Here is a 16,393-nt window from a genome sequence, read left to right on the forward strand (position 1 = left end):
GAACAAAGTTTGTTTGGAGGTAACATCATGTTGTTGTAGTTTCAGACTGAGAGGAACCATTCCTTGTACAGTGGGGTGTGTAATGGGACATTTTGAAAAAGCCAGTGGTTCTGTTCTTCATTGTTCTGTACTGCCTGTGATACAGACAGAAGTCTGGAATTGATGCTGAAGTGTTTGGAGCCTGTGAGTGGCTGAGAAAGTCTACAAATAGACTTTTCTGGCCATGTGGAGCTGCCTTCTTTTTTCCCTGATGAAGTGATGGGCACCTGCTGGTGTTATTTCCTGCTTGTGTGGCAGGAGAGCTGACATGGAGCATTCCCCATGGAATCCCTGGTAAAAGGGATCCTTTACCTTTCAGATCAGCTACACAGCATGGACCCTTGTTGTGTCATGACTGGCAGCAGGAGCAGTGACTTCTGGAGGAGGAATTCATAATTCATTGGAGTGTCTTCTGTTCTCAATCTAGGCATAGGCTGCCATTTAGAAAAAATCTGTTTTAGGCACTGAGGAGATGGAAGCTAATGAAATCTATGAAAAAAACAGTCTGATGGGGCTTTCTAGAAATGTAACTTCTCTACAATTGTGAATTGCATAGAGGAGTTCAGTGTGAATTTTTGAGTTGTACTTGAGGTTTCCTCTGGTCCCCCAAAGGATTTAAAGGTCGAGTGAAGCCTTTAGCATCATTCTCTGTTTGGAGTAAGAATGAGTGGTACTTGGTGAAATTGTGAATAATTCAGAACATCTGTGATGGAAAGTGAGGACAGGAGAAAAAAAAGTTTGGAATTTCTTTTGCTTCAGCCAGTGTTTGGGGAGTAGTTTATGCCTAAGAAAGAAAAACTGAGCTGGAGACTCAGTTTTCTGATCAACCGGTGAAAGGCAACCTGGTTTTATTCATAGACCTTACTAGGAAAATGGAAAAAACCAACACAAAGTACAAGAAAGGTGTTTATTTTCTGAATAACATTTTCATTTTCCTGATGATGCATGATGCAGTGAGAAAATTTCAGGCAAGTGTGTAGAATACAGCAGTCTTATTCTACCTTTGACAAGAGCATGGCTGTGTTGCAAAATTATTGAGAATGACAGGTTTCAAAGGGCAAAAATATTTTTCTAGCATTTTATTCTTATGATCAAATAAGAGGCAGTCTTGGACAACAATTCTACCTTTGTTGATTGGTTAATTACAAGTTTGAAACTCTAAACTCATTTGTGGGATGATACTCATCAAATTTCTTTTAACTGACATACAAAATTTCAAAAATATAACACATTGAGATGAGGACTAAAACCCTTCTGCTTTCTTACCCATCAAAAGATTTGAAAGCGTGTGGGTTGTAGAAGATGAAGGATATCTGAAGTCATTAGGGTTCCCTTCTATACTGAAATGATTTAGTAATAAGAGACTCAGTATGAATTAAGTTTTTTACTACAGCAGAAGGTGTCTGGGGCAGTTAATTTTCTTCTTTTGAGTTTCTGGCAGAACTACTTCTCTGGGGGTTTATAGGACTCATCTCTTCAAAGACAAGAAGTCTTTCAGTGTCCTTGATCTTGTATCCAGAAACTATTGTCCATCATGTCTGTGTGCCCCTCAGGAGAGTTTCAATAGCAGGGTATGATGATTGATTTTGATAGTATCTCTACAGATTCTTTAAAACTTTCATTCCTCATTTTTCAAGTTAAAGTGGTATGATGGAGGTAAAAGTATTGCTGTAGTCTTCTGGGACAGGAGAGGGTGAGAACTGGATTGAGAAAGAAGGGTTTCATTCCTGAGGCAGTGCAAGATTAAATATCATAGAGAGACGGTTACTGAACTCCACTTGTGTCACAATAATGTTTCCTATTTGCAGATAGACATGCCCTGCAGATACTTCAGGTGTGGTGTTCTTACTTTTTAAAACAAATAATACAAAATGTTTTATCTCTGGTGTTCCCCTTGCTACCTCCTTGGGATTGGTGTGGCTAGAGCTGCCTCTGTGCTGTGGAGCTGTGTGTCCTCCATGAGCAGCCCTGGGAGTGCAGTGTGGCTTTTGTGCAGGATGTCTTTCCTTTATGATGGGTGGGAGAGGGACTGCCCTATGTATTGGCATGTGGGAAGCAGAGAACTGGCTTTTGTACCAATGGAGAGTTGAAAAGAAGCCAGGCTACGTGGCAAAACTCAAATTTTGGAAGTTTTTCTTCATGTAAATATTAATATAGTAAAGGAAGTCAGCGTATCGACACTGTTACTCCATTTGCAGCGCTGAGCTGCTTGTGCTACGTGGTCTCACTTGTGTGAGTCACTGCTGCCCCTGCAGACAGTGCTTTCAGGGAAAAATAATTCCTGTGTGTGAGGGGGTACTGTGGGAAGCATCAAGATGTTGAACAAGATGATTCCAGGACATTGAATATCCAAATGGTAAACACAACATTGTAATGTGAATGAATCCCCATAATAAACATTCTGTAATTTCAGCCATTCACCACAGCTGCAGCGGTTCAAGGGCTTGCTATAAAACATTAGCAATTAGCAAAACATTAGCACTATTTTAATCCAACTGAGGAAATCCAAGGTAGATGCTTAAAAAGTTACTAATACATAAAGAGAAAGTAGGCATAGAATATTAATATTTCAAATTATTTATACTTAGGAAAATCATAGAGCTCCATATGGTTCCACATACAGAGATTTTAAACAATTATGAGGATTTTTGTCAGAGACTCTGTGGATCCTTTCAGTTTTTGATAGCCTGTGCTGTGAGCTAACAGATATTAAATAAAAGCAACACTGGGAGAAAATAAGGCAGAGGGAAAAAAAGCTAAGGGTTTTTTTTTGTAGATGTGTTGAGGGGGAGTTTTCAAGGGGAGCTGCTTTGATGGGAACATTTTGGAAGGCATGCCCCAACTGTATACTGAGTGTTGTGCCCCATTAGACATTAAATATGCTAAATACAATCGGGATATTCAATTTAACTGAGTGCTTTACCAAAGAACTCGTTGAAGAATGCAGTTCTACCATTTATTTTTGCTGCCATGTGACCATCTGTGAGGCCATGAAGTAAGCAGAGACGAATCTGAATGGAAAAAAAATTAGCTGCTAATTTTAAGGTGAAACAGTTTACTTTCATTGGCACAGGAGCAACTGTGATGTGAAGCAGGAGATGCTGGAAAATGGGAATGCTTTTGTGTCAGTGCCAGTTTATGCTGTTTTAAAATTACAGCCTGAGAGCTTAATTTCCACTAGTTCAGGGAAGAACTATATTTATAACAGAATTTACAGGCTTGAGCTATAGAGGTGGCACAGTTAAAAAATCTGTCAGGATTTCTATAGCAAAGACCTGTTGAGAGGAATCTCCAATTGCTGGTTAAAAGAAAACAGTTTGGGGCAATATTACATACTTATTGTCTGTATGTATGTATTGTCTGTCAATTTTTTTAAATTGAATTTTTCAACCTATTTAAACATTTATTTTTTCCACGTTTGAAAGAAGAAATGGTATTGCTTTCTATGTTCATTATTAACGCTATCTGAACTGCTCTGGACATTAGAAAATTTTTATCTTTAATCTTTAAAAATTCAAACTGTTCTAGTTTTGATCTTTAAAAAAGAAGTGGATAATGCTAAAGATTTGCACTTCTTGTTAAGGCATGGTTTATGCTGAGTATGTTCTCCATATCACGTAAAGAGCATATCACTGGAACAGTGCAGGAGACTTTACATATGATCTCATGTTTCAGGTCATTACTCAAGCACAGGACAGAAAAAAAGCTGACCTGAAGATGTTTTCTGTGGCAGAGCTATTGCATTATCAGTCAGAATGTCCCTCCACAGGACACATTGATTCCTTACACAGTAATCACCACTTCGGTGATTTAATGAACTGATTGTTTAATGTCAAGGAATTCGGAGAGATCAGGTTTTATATTTCTGCAGTAGGAATAGCAAAAAGCAGGTTGAGGGATATTTTAGCTATTCTGCCTTTTTTTCAGACCCCTGCTGGCATGGTGCTGGCCTGGCTTTCCCAGTGAAGTTTGGCACCCAAGAGCTGTGCTCCTAAAGGCTCTCCAGCAGCCAGGCTCTCCATTGCCACGAGCAAGCAGGGAGGGTGATGGACAGCAGTGCCAGTGCTGCCTCTGCAGCCAGGCTTGCTCAAGTAGAAAGTACATTTTCTTTGTCTTTTTGGCCTTTGTAAGTGCCATAAACCTTGGCAGCCTTGGTGTGCTCCTCCTTTGCCTGTGCAGGAAGGAAATGGCGAGTGGTGATCACTGACCTGAGGGATTTATCCAAGGTCACCAGCTTGGAGGTGGGATTTGGACTGGGATCTCCCAGGGCCTGATGATCTTCCTCACCACTAAGGCATCCTCTAGACTTAAAGATTACCAAGATGTCTTTGTTCTTCCCCCAGGTGAAATGTCTGACTTGCTTATCATTCCTGGCATTTATCTCCTCTTTGCCATCTTTTCCCCTTCATAGTGGCCACTGAAGAGAATTCTTGCAGACAAGCAGAATTATATTCAACAAGTGAAGGGAGGTGTAGAAAAAAATGCAGTTCACTTGCTCCTTTTTTCAGACTGTACAGACAGCTGAGAATCCTAGTCACCTCTGAGAGTAAAGACCTTGCTTTATTGTGATGATGTGAGTGTTTATTATTGAATTGCACAATAGCTGTAGGAAAAATTATGTCTTTTTTCCCTCTGGAGCCACTGTGAATTTGCACACATCTAATGTAGGTGCATACAGTGTCTCAAGTGCCAATTTGTATCCCACTGATTTTATGAAAGTCTGGAGGAGTAGATCAGATGCAGACATATTTATAGTTAAGTAGGACAGTTATTACCTGTTATATATGATATGGTTCTGACACCATTAATGTTTTAAGGGCTCAAAGAAAGCTTTCAAGGGAATTAGATGCACCTTAAAATTCACTAATACTATAATCCTTTCAAAGATGAGCCTTTAATTTGAATGAAGAGAGTTACAATGTTGATCATCATCACTGTCCTATGCTCCTACAAATTATCTGATAGTTTGATGTACTTTACTTGGGAATTTAAATGTCACTATATCCATTTAACAGATGGTGAAGTTATAGCACAGGGTTTGTGAAACACATCTAATTAAAATGAAAACTGTTGAATGGATGGGTATCCATTTATACAGTGTTGATAAAAAAGGTTACATTCTAAAGTATTTAGTTAACTGCAGTGGTTAGGATTCCAAATACTCCAAAGTGTTGTTTGAAGTCTGTAGATGTAGTTAAGCTGACATTCTCACATTGTAGAATGGCTCCTGTCAAAGAAGGGAGGGACCCTTTCTTTGTCTCTCAAGCATATGGAGAAAAAGGAATGTTTAGGTTTAGCTTAACAAGAAACTGCATGAGAGGGTGTTGAAAGTGTATTGGATTTGTTCCTTGTATAACTGTTTCTAATCAATTCCTTGGATCAGAAATGGATTCGTTGCATTTATCTGGGCTAGTGTAGCATATCTGACATTTATGTGTTTGATTAGCTTTGAAAAACTAATTTTTTTAAGGATTCTAGCATTTTCAATATTAGATTTAAACCGTGCCTTATGGCAAATACCAGTGTTTGAATATGGTAACAGAAATGTTTTTCTACTCCTTGAAGATAGAGTACTTAATGTAATTGATAAACCAAATGATACCTAGCATTCCATTGTAATGCTCTACTTTACATGTAAATTGTATTTTGAAGCACCATTTTTTTTCTCAATTGTGATTAATCCTTGAAATGAAGGGGGAGGGTTGAGCAGCTAGTTTGTTTTTAATGATAAATTCTTCCTTTGGGAAAGATTAACTATGCACAACTTCATTGAATTTAGCAATTTACAATCACTTGTTGAGTTGTCTGTGGAGACCAATTCTGTTCCTTCAGAAGTGCTTGTCAGGTTATATTGTGCTCTGTTTCTCTAAAGAAAAGAATTTCTTATGCCTCTATCTGTGGCAAGGGGAAATAAATTCCTTGCTACTATTTGAATTTAAATAAATCTAGCACATAAAACCAAGCTGTAATATATTTGATGAGTGGAGAAAGACAAAAATGGGGAAGACAACTAATTCAAAACATGCTCTTATTTTGTGTAGTTTTGGTTTTCATGTCAAAATTTCAGATTGTATTCCATGTTGGGTGCTCATTCCTATTTGCCTGTCTGTCACATGCCCTTAGCTGGCCTTTAGCTTTTTTGGTTGCCCTTCCTCTTCTTCCTGCTCTTTCCCTTTTTCAGATTGCACAGATATTAATTTTGCTAAGAGACTTGTTGTCTTCTGAACCTCTTAGTCCCACAGGAGAAAGTGGGAATGTGCAGTAACTAGCTTAATGCCTGCCAGTGAGGGGAAAAGCATGTGTGCAAACATTGGGTATTCCCGTGGGAAACGATGGTGGATCCTTGCTAGCTGAATCTTCTTCTGTGTGGAGTCAGTACCTCAGAAAACATTTCAGATTACTGGGGAAACACTGTCACTTGGGAGTGCTGCTGGGCCCTTCTTTGGGAGTGGGAATACTAGCAGACAGTGCTGGAGCAGTGGGATAAAACACTGTGTGGGCTCAGAGATGCTGCAGCCTTTTAAAGGTTATTTGGTGGGAGAGCTTAATGGATAATGATCAAGTGCAAGGAGATTCACATATTCAGTCAATTTAGCATGTTACACAGCAGTGTCATGGCCTTCCCTCGTTCCAGCACAAGAAGCAATAAAATGGTTTGCTAACAGAGAGAAGGTTGGTGCTCCTTCTTGTCCAGGTGTTGCACTGTGTGTTTGATCTGCAGTGATGCAGTGGGTGGTTTGGTTTGATTTTGGTTTTTTTCCCTAAAACTGTGCTGAGAGCTGGCATTTGAACAAGGAATGGTGATGAATGAAAATGCTTCCTGTTCCTTGTATTAAAAAAGACTGAAAATTAGCACTGTGTATGTGGGAATGACGGAGAATGACAAATTCACCAACCAAAGGGCTGAACTCAGACTGTTAGAAATGACAGCCTATCTTTCTAGTGACTGAAAGAATATCATAAATGTAAATAGATTGGCTAACCTCCGTTCCTTGCCTGGGTTTTGACTCTGTATTTCACATCTATGGAAGTACTTTGATGTCAAGTGAATCATATGAAGTACAAGAGAGAAATAACTTATTTTTTCCCCCTCTCTTTTCCCTTCCACATTTTCCAAAACTGCAGCCACAGGAATAAATCTTCAGGCTGGCCTCACCCTTCAGGGACCTGGAGCTTGAACCAGGGGACACCTTATGGATGGGAGATGACGGCTAACAGAGATGGAAGAGATTACTTCATCAGGTAAGGGGCAGTGTGAGCTGTGCACTGTGGGGCACAGCACTGCAGCCCTGCTCTCAACTGTATACCCTTGGAATCCTAATTCCTGCTGCAGCCCAACACGGTTAACGTTCACTGCTTTGATTTATGGCACAGGGATAGCTCAGACTGTGCTTTCTGCTCTTTGCTTTGGTACTTGGTTATTTCATTTGCTCAAGAGAATGTTGGTAATACAAGGACCTGTAATTCTTTGAGAATTACAAGTAAGGTCATTAACAAAAGATGAATAAAAAATAAAAATGCCATGTTTAAAGAATGAGGCAGAAGGTCAGTTCTGACTGAGACTTCCAACTCTCCTACATGTTGATGCCTTAGGATTTAGCTTTTATATTTTTCAGATCCTGTACTGCTTCAGTTGTGTAACTCTAAAACTCCAAGCCTGTCAGCTACTGTTCTCCTCTTTTATTCAGACAAAGCAATTCCTCTCTAGGCCTGAAACTAAAGGACACTTTATTGTCCCAGGCCCAGAGAGATGTAAACAACAGTAAAGGGGCGGGGGCAAACTTGGAGTAAATTACTTCATTACCTGAAAGTGTAATTGAAGGATTAACGCCTGATATGGAAATAGACCAAACTTTTAACTTGTGACCATTGTCCATCTTGGGAAAAGCCCCCCGGAGGCTTTTGACTGCCCAAGGTGCACCTATTGAAGACCCTTAATGAAGACCCACTTTTATACTCTTAATTTTGTCTAGCCTCTGTTTTAGGTAGCCACTCCAAGGCATCAATATGAGGTCTTTTGGTTTGTCTAATATATTCATTATACTGGTAATAAGAAAGTGAATGTTTGGATTGTATATAGTAAATATGCTAGTTCTTGGCTTTCCCATAGTTTTCAGCTCTGGTTTAAAAAATAAATATCAGTATTTATGGTATAATTGTAAAGATAATTGGCTTTTCTTTTCCCATCGTAAGCTGTGCATACTTATTTTTTAAATCACTGAGGTGCCTTGGATAAAACACATTTTGCTGTTCTAGCAAATGTACTCTTAGGTGGCTTTGGAACTTCTTCACTAAAGTAGGATTGGCAGAACTATTGGCTGCTTGGCATTTTTTCTTTAGCTTACATTTCATTTTTAAGGTTAGCATTTTGATTCTGTTCTTGTGAAGTTTTGGCTTTTAAAATTGTTATTTAATTTTTGTCTTTATCAACCTATTTAGAAACTTGCAGGTGCTTGAAAAAGTCATGGATGAGAATTACAACTCTTTTAACACAGAGGAGAAGGATCAAACATATTTTTAATTGACTATTAAAAGTCTTTAATTCTCTCAAGATCCTTCAACTGCAAAAAAATAATTGTAAAGCATAAGGCTGAAGATCCCTGTAACTGTGCTTTTCTTCCCTAGCCCTTTTGCCCACGGCTATGCCTTGGCTTCCTAGGAGGCATTTGCTTTTGGAGCCAAAGCCAGATTTGTAGCAGCCTGGTGACCTGAAGGCTTTCAAGATTTAGAGCAATTTCAGACCTGTCCAAATTGGAACAAATTTTCTGGGTTAATGAGGGCTCAGAAGCTGACTTTGAAATGTTGTTTTCTTGCTTCAACAAGTATTTGTCATGCTTTGGATGTCTGAAGGATGGGCAGTGTGAAGCTGAATGCCAGGCACAATATCACTGTATTAGCATAGGCTTTCTGCCTGAGTTAATGAGGCTTTCCAAGAAGTATAGGTGAGCCTCTCTGAGACTCTTGTTTCTGTTACTCAAGTTCATGAAGATACCTGCACATCTCATTCTTATTTTCTGCAGACTGTTGGCATGTTTTCATCTGTGTGAATGAGATTCATTTGAAGGATTAATATCCTGATTAGGAGGAGAGGGGCTACATTTGATTGCTCCTCTTTCCTCACTGGTCACATAATGGGATGCTGCACTTGTTGTGTAGCTGTCAACAGCTTTAGCTTACAAAAAGCAGTGCTTTAGTACTCATTAATTTTGCAATTTGGGAATGTTTACTAATCCTCTGTAGCTAATGATTATTTGTTTGTTTTTTTTAAATGGCTTTTAGTACCTAAAAGTGCCACATCCCTCTCTTAAACTGAGAAAACTCTATCTAGGAAAAAAAATCCATAACAGGGAGTGCCAAATTATGCCTTAAGAAACATGAGGCCCATGGTTGTTTTGTTGTTGGGGTGCTTGTTTTAGGTTTTTTTTCTCATGCTCTTACAAGGTGCTTGTTTTTTGTTCTCTTTTGGGCTCTGGTCTTCCATTTTTCTCTGGATAGCAGACTACGTGGAGAAAAATGGTCTGCTCTAAGAGGTAAAGGGCATGGTAGAAGCCTTTGATGTTTTGTGCCAGACTTTCCAACCCACTGGAAGCTCTGAGCAGTTTCAGGTGCAAGGTGAACAGTGCTACATACCTACACACTGTGTGGTTTATTGTACACATTCCTACAGGACATATTCCTACAGTATCAAATGCTTCACAGCAACAGCACTGGCTGTAGCACGTGCACTGATGTGCTTCCAGAGCAGCAATGCATCTTACATGAAATGATGTAAGGAGTGCACTAAAAACCAGTACTTTTGGAAACAGGATGAAATCAGGAAACCATTTGGAGCCATGTACTGCTAGCAGCCATCCACCATTAATAGGGAACATCAGCCCAGGTGGCTGCTGCAATGTGACTGGGTGGTTCCATTAGATAGATCTTGGTTTGAGAAGAATGACCCAAGACTAAATAGAGCCAGTGACTTGCCAGTGATTCCTCTGTGGAGGTGTGCATAGTGTTTGTCCTTACATTGACTGTTATTTGGCAGAGGAGCTCTCTCTGGCTTTCAAAACAACTGTTTTTGCAAATACTACATGAGACTATGTAAATTAAAACAGAATTTAATTTTCTTTCCTTCATTTTCACACCTAGATTTTGGGAATGATATAGTGAGATGATTATTGACTGTTATGCCAATAAAGACAGGAGGGAGATCAGTGAGATAGCATTTTATTGTCTCTAAGGCTTTTTATATCCATGCAAATTAACAAATTGCATCACACTGAAGGAGAAAAAGCAATTCAAATACTTTGGTTGGTTTTGATTAAAGATGCATAAACCAGGTATTATTACAATGAAATGTATGTGTGAGTTCTGTAAAAGGAAGTAACATAATTCATAGCGACATTAACTGCTTTTTAATTAAATAATTTACTTTGTGCCATATGTACATATCCATTCAACTGCAAGCAGACATATTGTAATTTTGAAATTGTGGGAGGAACAGAGAGTCCAGGAGAATCTTCTGGTGAAATGAAAGGTAATTATAATGTGTTGGAGCAAATGCTTTAAAGCATGAATGGGAAGAGATGTTTATTCTTTCTGCTGAAGCAAATTTGATTTCTTTCAAATCTCTGAAAGCCCTTATGACATGAGCTAATCAGGGGCAGCTTCCATAACCAGGCAGTGCCTTTGTAAAAGTGTGAGAAGAATCTTTTATCAAAATATTTTCAGATGTTACTATCAATTCATTATCTCTTCTGTACAGATGGCACAGCCAGGGTCATTTTGCAAACCTCTAAAATATTTTTTCTTAAGTTTAGGCCATGGTACATAAAGGTTTCAGAACTTCACCCATTCCCTTTTAACTTGCCCCTTTTACTTGAAATAGCATTATAATATAAGTAATACATTTCAGTATGGGAGGATAGCAATCATCTAATATTCTCCCAGCATGTTTCTGTACTCCACAAGCTGTATTAAACTGGACTTTTAATATGAAATAATTTGAATATGTTATATTTACCCACTTTAAAATCCTAAGTGTTTTATTTGCATCTATTATATATGCTGTGTAGTATGATTATGAGAAATTCTGTAATGTTAATTTGAATACAAGCATGGCACATATTAAAAATGGTTTTGTGTGAGTATAGTATTTCAGAGAGCAGAAGGAGCAGAAGGTTTTGGCTGATTTTGTATACAAAAGCTTGAGACTCACAGCAATTTTAGGTCCTTATTTTTGCTACTGCTGTGATCTTACTGATTTTTGGGCCTGAACATTTTTGTCCTTTCCCTTGAGGAAATTTTACTGCTTGTCAGATCTAGAAGGAAGTTGATAGAGGGAAATAAACAGGCAAAAGCTAATAAAAAGTCAATCTTATGGAGAAAGCAATAATTTTTATGTTGGTTTTGCTCTAAGCCAGTCCTTTCCATGGTCTGATGAAGTTGCGGAATGGTTTAGCATGGAAGAATCCTCTGAAGGTCAGCCTGTCCAGCCTCCTGCTCAGACCATGGATATTGCCTGGTGGTGAGCATTGCTCTCACACTCAAACCATCTGAATGGTTTGAGAATAGAGTTGCAACAGATTTCTATTGTCTTAAGCTGCCCTGTAACTCCACTTTATGGTGCCAGTTGAAGCCTTCAAGTCAAACCTTTTTGATCCCTATTACTGTTTAATTCCTAAGGAATGGGATACTTCGGTATTTTCATGGATCTGGTTTCTGTCATTCAAATAAAGACCAGAGAATGTGAAATAAAATTAGCTGAAAGGAAGTCTAGCCCTCCTCATGTGAACTTAAAGTAACGCTGGTTCTACTAAGCTGTAGTTAGTTATTAGATTTTCAAGATAGAGGGGTCTTTTAGGTAAATTTGTTGCCATATCCTTGTTTGCAAGAGGTGCTATTGGTTGTGTTTACTTTATTTTGCTTTATTATTTTTATTGATTGTGTTTACTTATTCTTGCTATTGCCTGGGAGAGGATGATGGGGTCTGTCTGTGTTTCCACTTTGGCTTGCTCCCTATTTGACTCCAAGGACCCTGACTATCTGTACTTTGTGCATATTACCTTGCTTCTGTGCTCCAGTCTGAAACAAACTCAGCAAACAGCTGGGATCCCAGACAAGAAATTAAAGGAAGCACACCCAGAGCTCAAAGCCTGCAGCATTATTACTTGTTGGCTTGAACCCATGGGTAGTCTTCAGAGTGCACAGCAGAACTGGGAGAGTGCTACTTGTCAAAAATCTTTCTGAATTTTATGTTTATATGACATGGTTGCTAGGGCAGTTGAAATGACTAAGTGACCCACCTAGTGGATGAGAGAAACTCTGAGGATGTAGGCTACTTGGACTTTAACAAAGTCTTTGATATTGTCTCCCATGGCATTCTCATGGAAAAGCTGACAGCCCACATCTTGGACAGGTGCTGTCTTGACTGCATTAAAAACTGGCTGTATGGCTGAGCCCAGAGAAGAGTAGTAAAAGATATCACATCCAGCTGGAGGCCAGACACTTGTGGGGCTGCTCAGAGCTCAGTACTGGACCAGTCCTGTTTAATGCCTTTATTAAGGGATGAAGGGCTCAAGGGCACCCTCAGTGTGGTCACGGACTGCACCAAGTGGGGATAGGAGTGCTGATCTGCTGGAGGGTTGGGAGACTCTGCAGGGGGATCTGGACAGGCTGGGTCAGTGGGTGAGGCTCTGTTGAGTAATACACTCAGTGCAGACAGCTCAGTGTGCAGCTGCAGTGGGGGCTGCAGGTTGAGCTCTGTGGGGTGGGAGCTGGCAGGTGGGACACTCAGGGACATGGTAGGAGCCAAGGATCCCAGCCTTCCCTGTGCTAAAACTGTAAGGATATAAAAGCCCAGGTTTCCTTTTTTCAGAGTCCCTCCTCAGAGGCATCCAACTCAAGCTGTTATTTTATTATTGCACCATGATTAAATTATTCTAAGCATCAAGACCTCTGAGACTCTGCTATGGGAAACTTGGGGTTGAGCTGGTAAGGAAACCTGGTCTGATGATGAGTGTGGGTGTGTAGCTGTGAAGGGGCCTTGGTGCCAGCTCTGGTGGTGTGAATGTGGCAGAGTGACTCCTGGATGGTCAGGCAGGGACAGTTGAACAAGTCCAAGTTGCTGGCTCCTGCACTTCAGTCACAACACTCCCTGCAGCACTACAGGCTTTGGGAGAGTGGTTGGAAAGCAGGCCAGTGGAAAAGGACCTGAGGGTGTTGGTTGACAGCAGGCTGAACATGAGCTGGTGTGTGCCCAGATGACTGAGACGGCCAACAGCATCCTGGATTGCATCAAAAATAGTGGCACCAACAGGACTGGGGAAGTAATTGCTCCCCTGCACTGGCCACTGGTGAGGCCACACCTCAAATCCTGTGGTCAGTTTTGGGCTCTTCACTTCTGGAAAGACACTGAGGTGCTGGAGCATGTGCAGAGAAGGACAACAGAGCTGGTGAAGGGTCTAGAGAGCTGAATCATATGAGGAGCTGTTGAGGGAGCTGGGGTGTTTAGCCTGGAGAAAAGGAGGCTGTGGGGAGACATTATTGCCCTTCTCAACTGCCTGAAAAAAGTTACAGCAAGATGAGGGTCGGCCTCTTCTCCCAGGCAACTGACAGAAAGAGAGGACAGAGCTTCAAGGTGCACTAGGGGAGGTTCAGCTTGGACATCAGGAAGAATTTCTGCATGGGAAGCGTTGTTAAACATGCCCAGATGGAGTCACCATCCCTGGAGGTGTTCAAGAAATGACTCTAGGTGGCACTTAGTGCTATGGTCTAGTTGACAAGGTGGTACTCAGTCAAAGGTTGGACTTGGGGGTCTTTTCCAACCTAAATGATTCTGATACCTGCACATCATATTTTGATATCCTGAGCTCCTTGTTGTTCACTAGTGCTTTTGTATTTAGTATAAAAAAATAATTCTAGATTTCTTCCAGGTGTATCTGGCAAGCTTAATTCTTTTCTCTAAGGTATGTTTTCCTGTATATTTAATCTCCATGACTTTCAGCTTCTGAAATCATTACATTTCGGTTGTCCTTGTTTGGCTTAGTAGCTCTGCTATTCCTGAAACATGAAATTCTCAAATGTCAGCTTTGGCCCTGTACAGAAAATAGAGGTAATGTGTTTGTGTTCTTTGATAACTCTTGTAGCTCACAACATCCTAAATTCTCAAAGCATACATGGTACAATATTTCTTTGCAATAAAACAATGTTATGATATTCTTCTGTACTCAAATACTTACCTAAATTTTCTGTAGTAGTATTCATCTTATTCTTTTAGTGCCTGCTGTGCTTAGAAGAGGAACTCAGTTGTGTTTTATGAAAGTTCACCTCTGTGCCTGTTGATGCATCCTGTCTGGCCTGTGTGCTCCTGCTTGTACACCCACTTCTCATAGCTGGCCAGCAACGTGGAATAACACAACACAATCATTAATTATATTAAAGGCCTATCAATCTAACATCCTGCTTATTAAGGACCAATAATTTATACCAGATGCAAAACTGAGGCTCACAGCCTGCAAATCACTTTACTTCAAAATAAATAAGCACTGAAGATGATCAGACAATTCAGCAATTTTTTAAAATTATTATTTTCTTTTTTTTATGTCTAACCTACCCCAACCTTCTCGTATATGTGTTCTGTAGGTGTTTGCGTTGTTGGAAGGTTCTGAAAACCGTCAATGGTTATAAGTAAAATACAGTGAAAGCCTTGATTGTTGTTACTGTGCTGCTCATCTTCCTGGATTTTGAAAAGGCTGTTGTTATTTCACCTTAAAATAACCATAGTACATAAGGCCATAATGAAAGTGTGGAGTCACAGGAGCCACTTTCTGCCCTGTAGGTATGATGTTACACAGCACTTTCTTGAGCACATTGCATTCTTTCATCTCTAAGTACAGAAACAATGTTGACTGGATTCACAGGGGGATTTATGTGATATTCACAAAAATGCAAGCAGCACAGCTGCTGCTTCGTTCACGAGGGCACTCATGCCTTGTGCAGGGCACCTTTCCTCAGGTGAGGGCTGTGAGCAGAGGCAGCCCATGTGCTGGTTCAGTGCCCCAGCCAAAGGCTGACTGCCGTGCGCCTCTCCGGGCACCTCCGCTCCCAGGTGAGATGCCAAGGGGAAAAAAGGCAGTGGAATCACACTCTGGCCCACTTATTCCCGAGTCCCTAAAAGGGACATCCAATGAGATTGAATGGCAGGCAGTTTAACAGTGATAAAAATAGTACAACCTATATAATTAGCAAATAGAACTCTCAGCTACAGGTTACAGTAAAGCCTAAAATGCTTCATAGGATTGAAATGTACATTTGCAAAGTACATTTGTAATAAGACTTTCACTATTAAATTACATAGGATTAAAAAAAATTAGAGCAGATATAAAATCTTATGTTTCAGACAAGCGGGTGAGTCAGCTGCTGACTGCCTTGGGCTAGGACGAAACTTCCTGTATTAATCAGGTTATTCTATAATTACAAGGTTTCTTGCACCTTCCTCTGAAGCGGGTACTGAGTGCTGTCAGAGAAAGAATACTGGAGCAGGCGGACAACAGGTCTGATTGGTATGGCGATTCTTGGCTTTTTCTATCTCTTTTATGTTGTTTTTTTTAAATTCCCTTGTCACTAATACGGATGGTTGATATGAATAGTGTGCTATTAGAGAAAGAGTGCTACTCTGCTTCTTTCAGACTGAATACAAATTTGTTGCTAAGGATTTGACCTACTCAAGGACAGGATCATATGGTGGAAGGGGGAGTGGGTCTAGATGAGATGAGCAGCAGCAGGAATGCACAAATGGAAGGGACTGTTTAAAGCAAACCTGAATAATTAGAAAGGATGGGAAGGAAAATTGTATAGCAACCTGTTTATGTCAGTGGTTTGCCTAGAGACTACTTGGGTACGGTGAAAAAGAAAGTATTGCTAAATCAGCTCAACCTCCTGAAAAGAGAGAATGATTTAACAATTGTCCTTCCTTCACAAAGAGATGTTGCTCTAGCCATAAATACAGCAGTCATAAATATGACAGACAAAGAGATGTTAATACTGGCTGGTGTTAAATCGTTGTTATAATGGAGGTTATGATAGCAAGGAGATGATGGTTTGTGGGGTTGTCTTATTTTAACTAGAGCGTGGAAAAATAGGGAGTTCATTTCATTGTAAGGCAGCTGTACCTAACCTGGTTAGTGTGCTGTAACTCAGGAGCTTGTCACAGCAGTGTGGCTCCCTCCCTCTCTACTGGCTTGCAGTTTTTGAGTCCCCTCTGCACACACATAGAACCCTCACTGACTGAACCAAGAGTATTTCTCACACTGGAAAGGTGAGGGGGGTTATACAAGAAGGTGTGAATGTGGGTGAGACTCCTCAGAAT

The 16,393-nt window shown here is 40.2% G+C and overlaps 1 protein-coding gene across 1 annotated transcript in view; it reads left to right on the forward strand.

Annotated features, from left to right (window-relative positions):
* FRMPD4 (FERM and PDZ domain containing 4) overlaps positions 1 to 16,393 on the forward strand; it is a 293,937-nt gene that overhangs the window by 179,669 nt on the left and 97,875 nt on the right. The window contains 3 exon segments of the mRNA XM_058825363.1: positions 7,165 to 7,281; positions 15,506 to 15,532; positions 15,534 to 15,587. Of these exon segments, the coding sequence (XP_058681346.1) occupies positions 7,165 to 7,281; positions 15,506 to 15,532; positions 15,534 to 15,587 (198 nt within the window).

This window comes from Ammospiza caudacuta, chromosome 2, assembly GCF_027887145.1.
Source record: "Ammospiza caudacuta isolate bAmmCau1 chromosome 2, bAmmCau1.pri, whole genome shotgun sequence".
In the NCBI taxonomy this organism is placed as follows: domain Eukaryota; kingdom Metazoa; phylum Chordata; class Aves; order Passeriformes; family Passerellidae; genus Ammospiza; species Ammospiza caudacuta.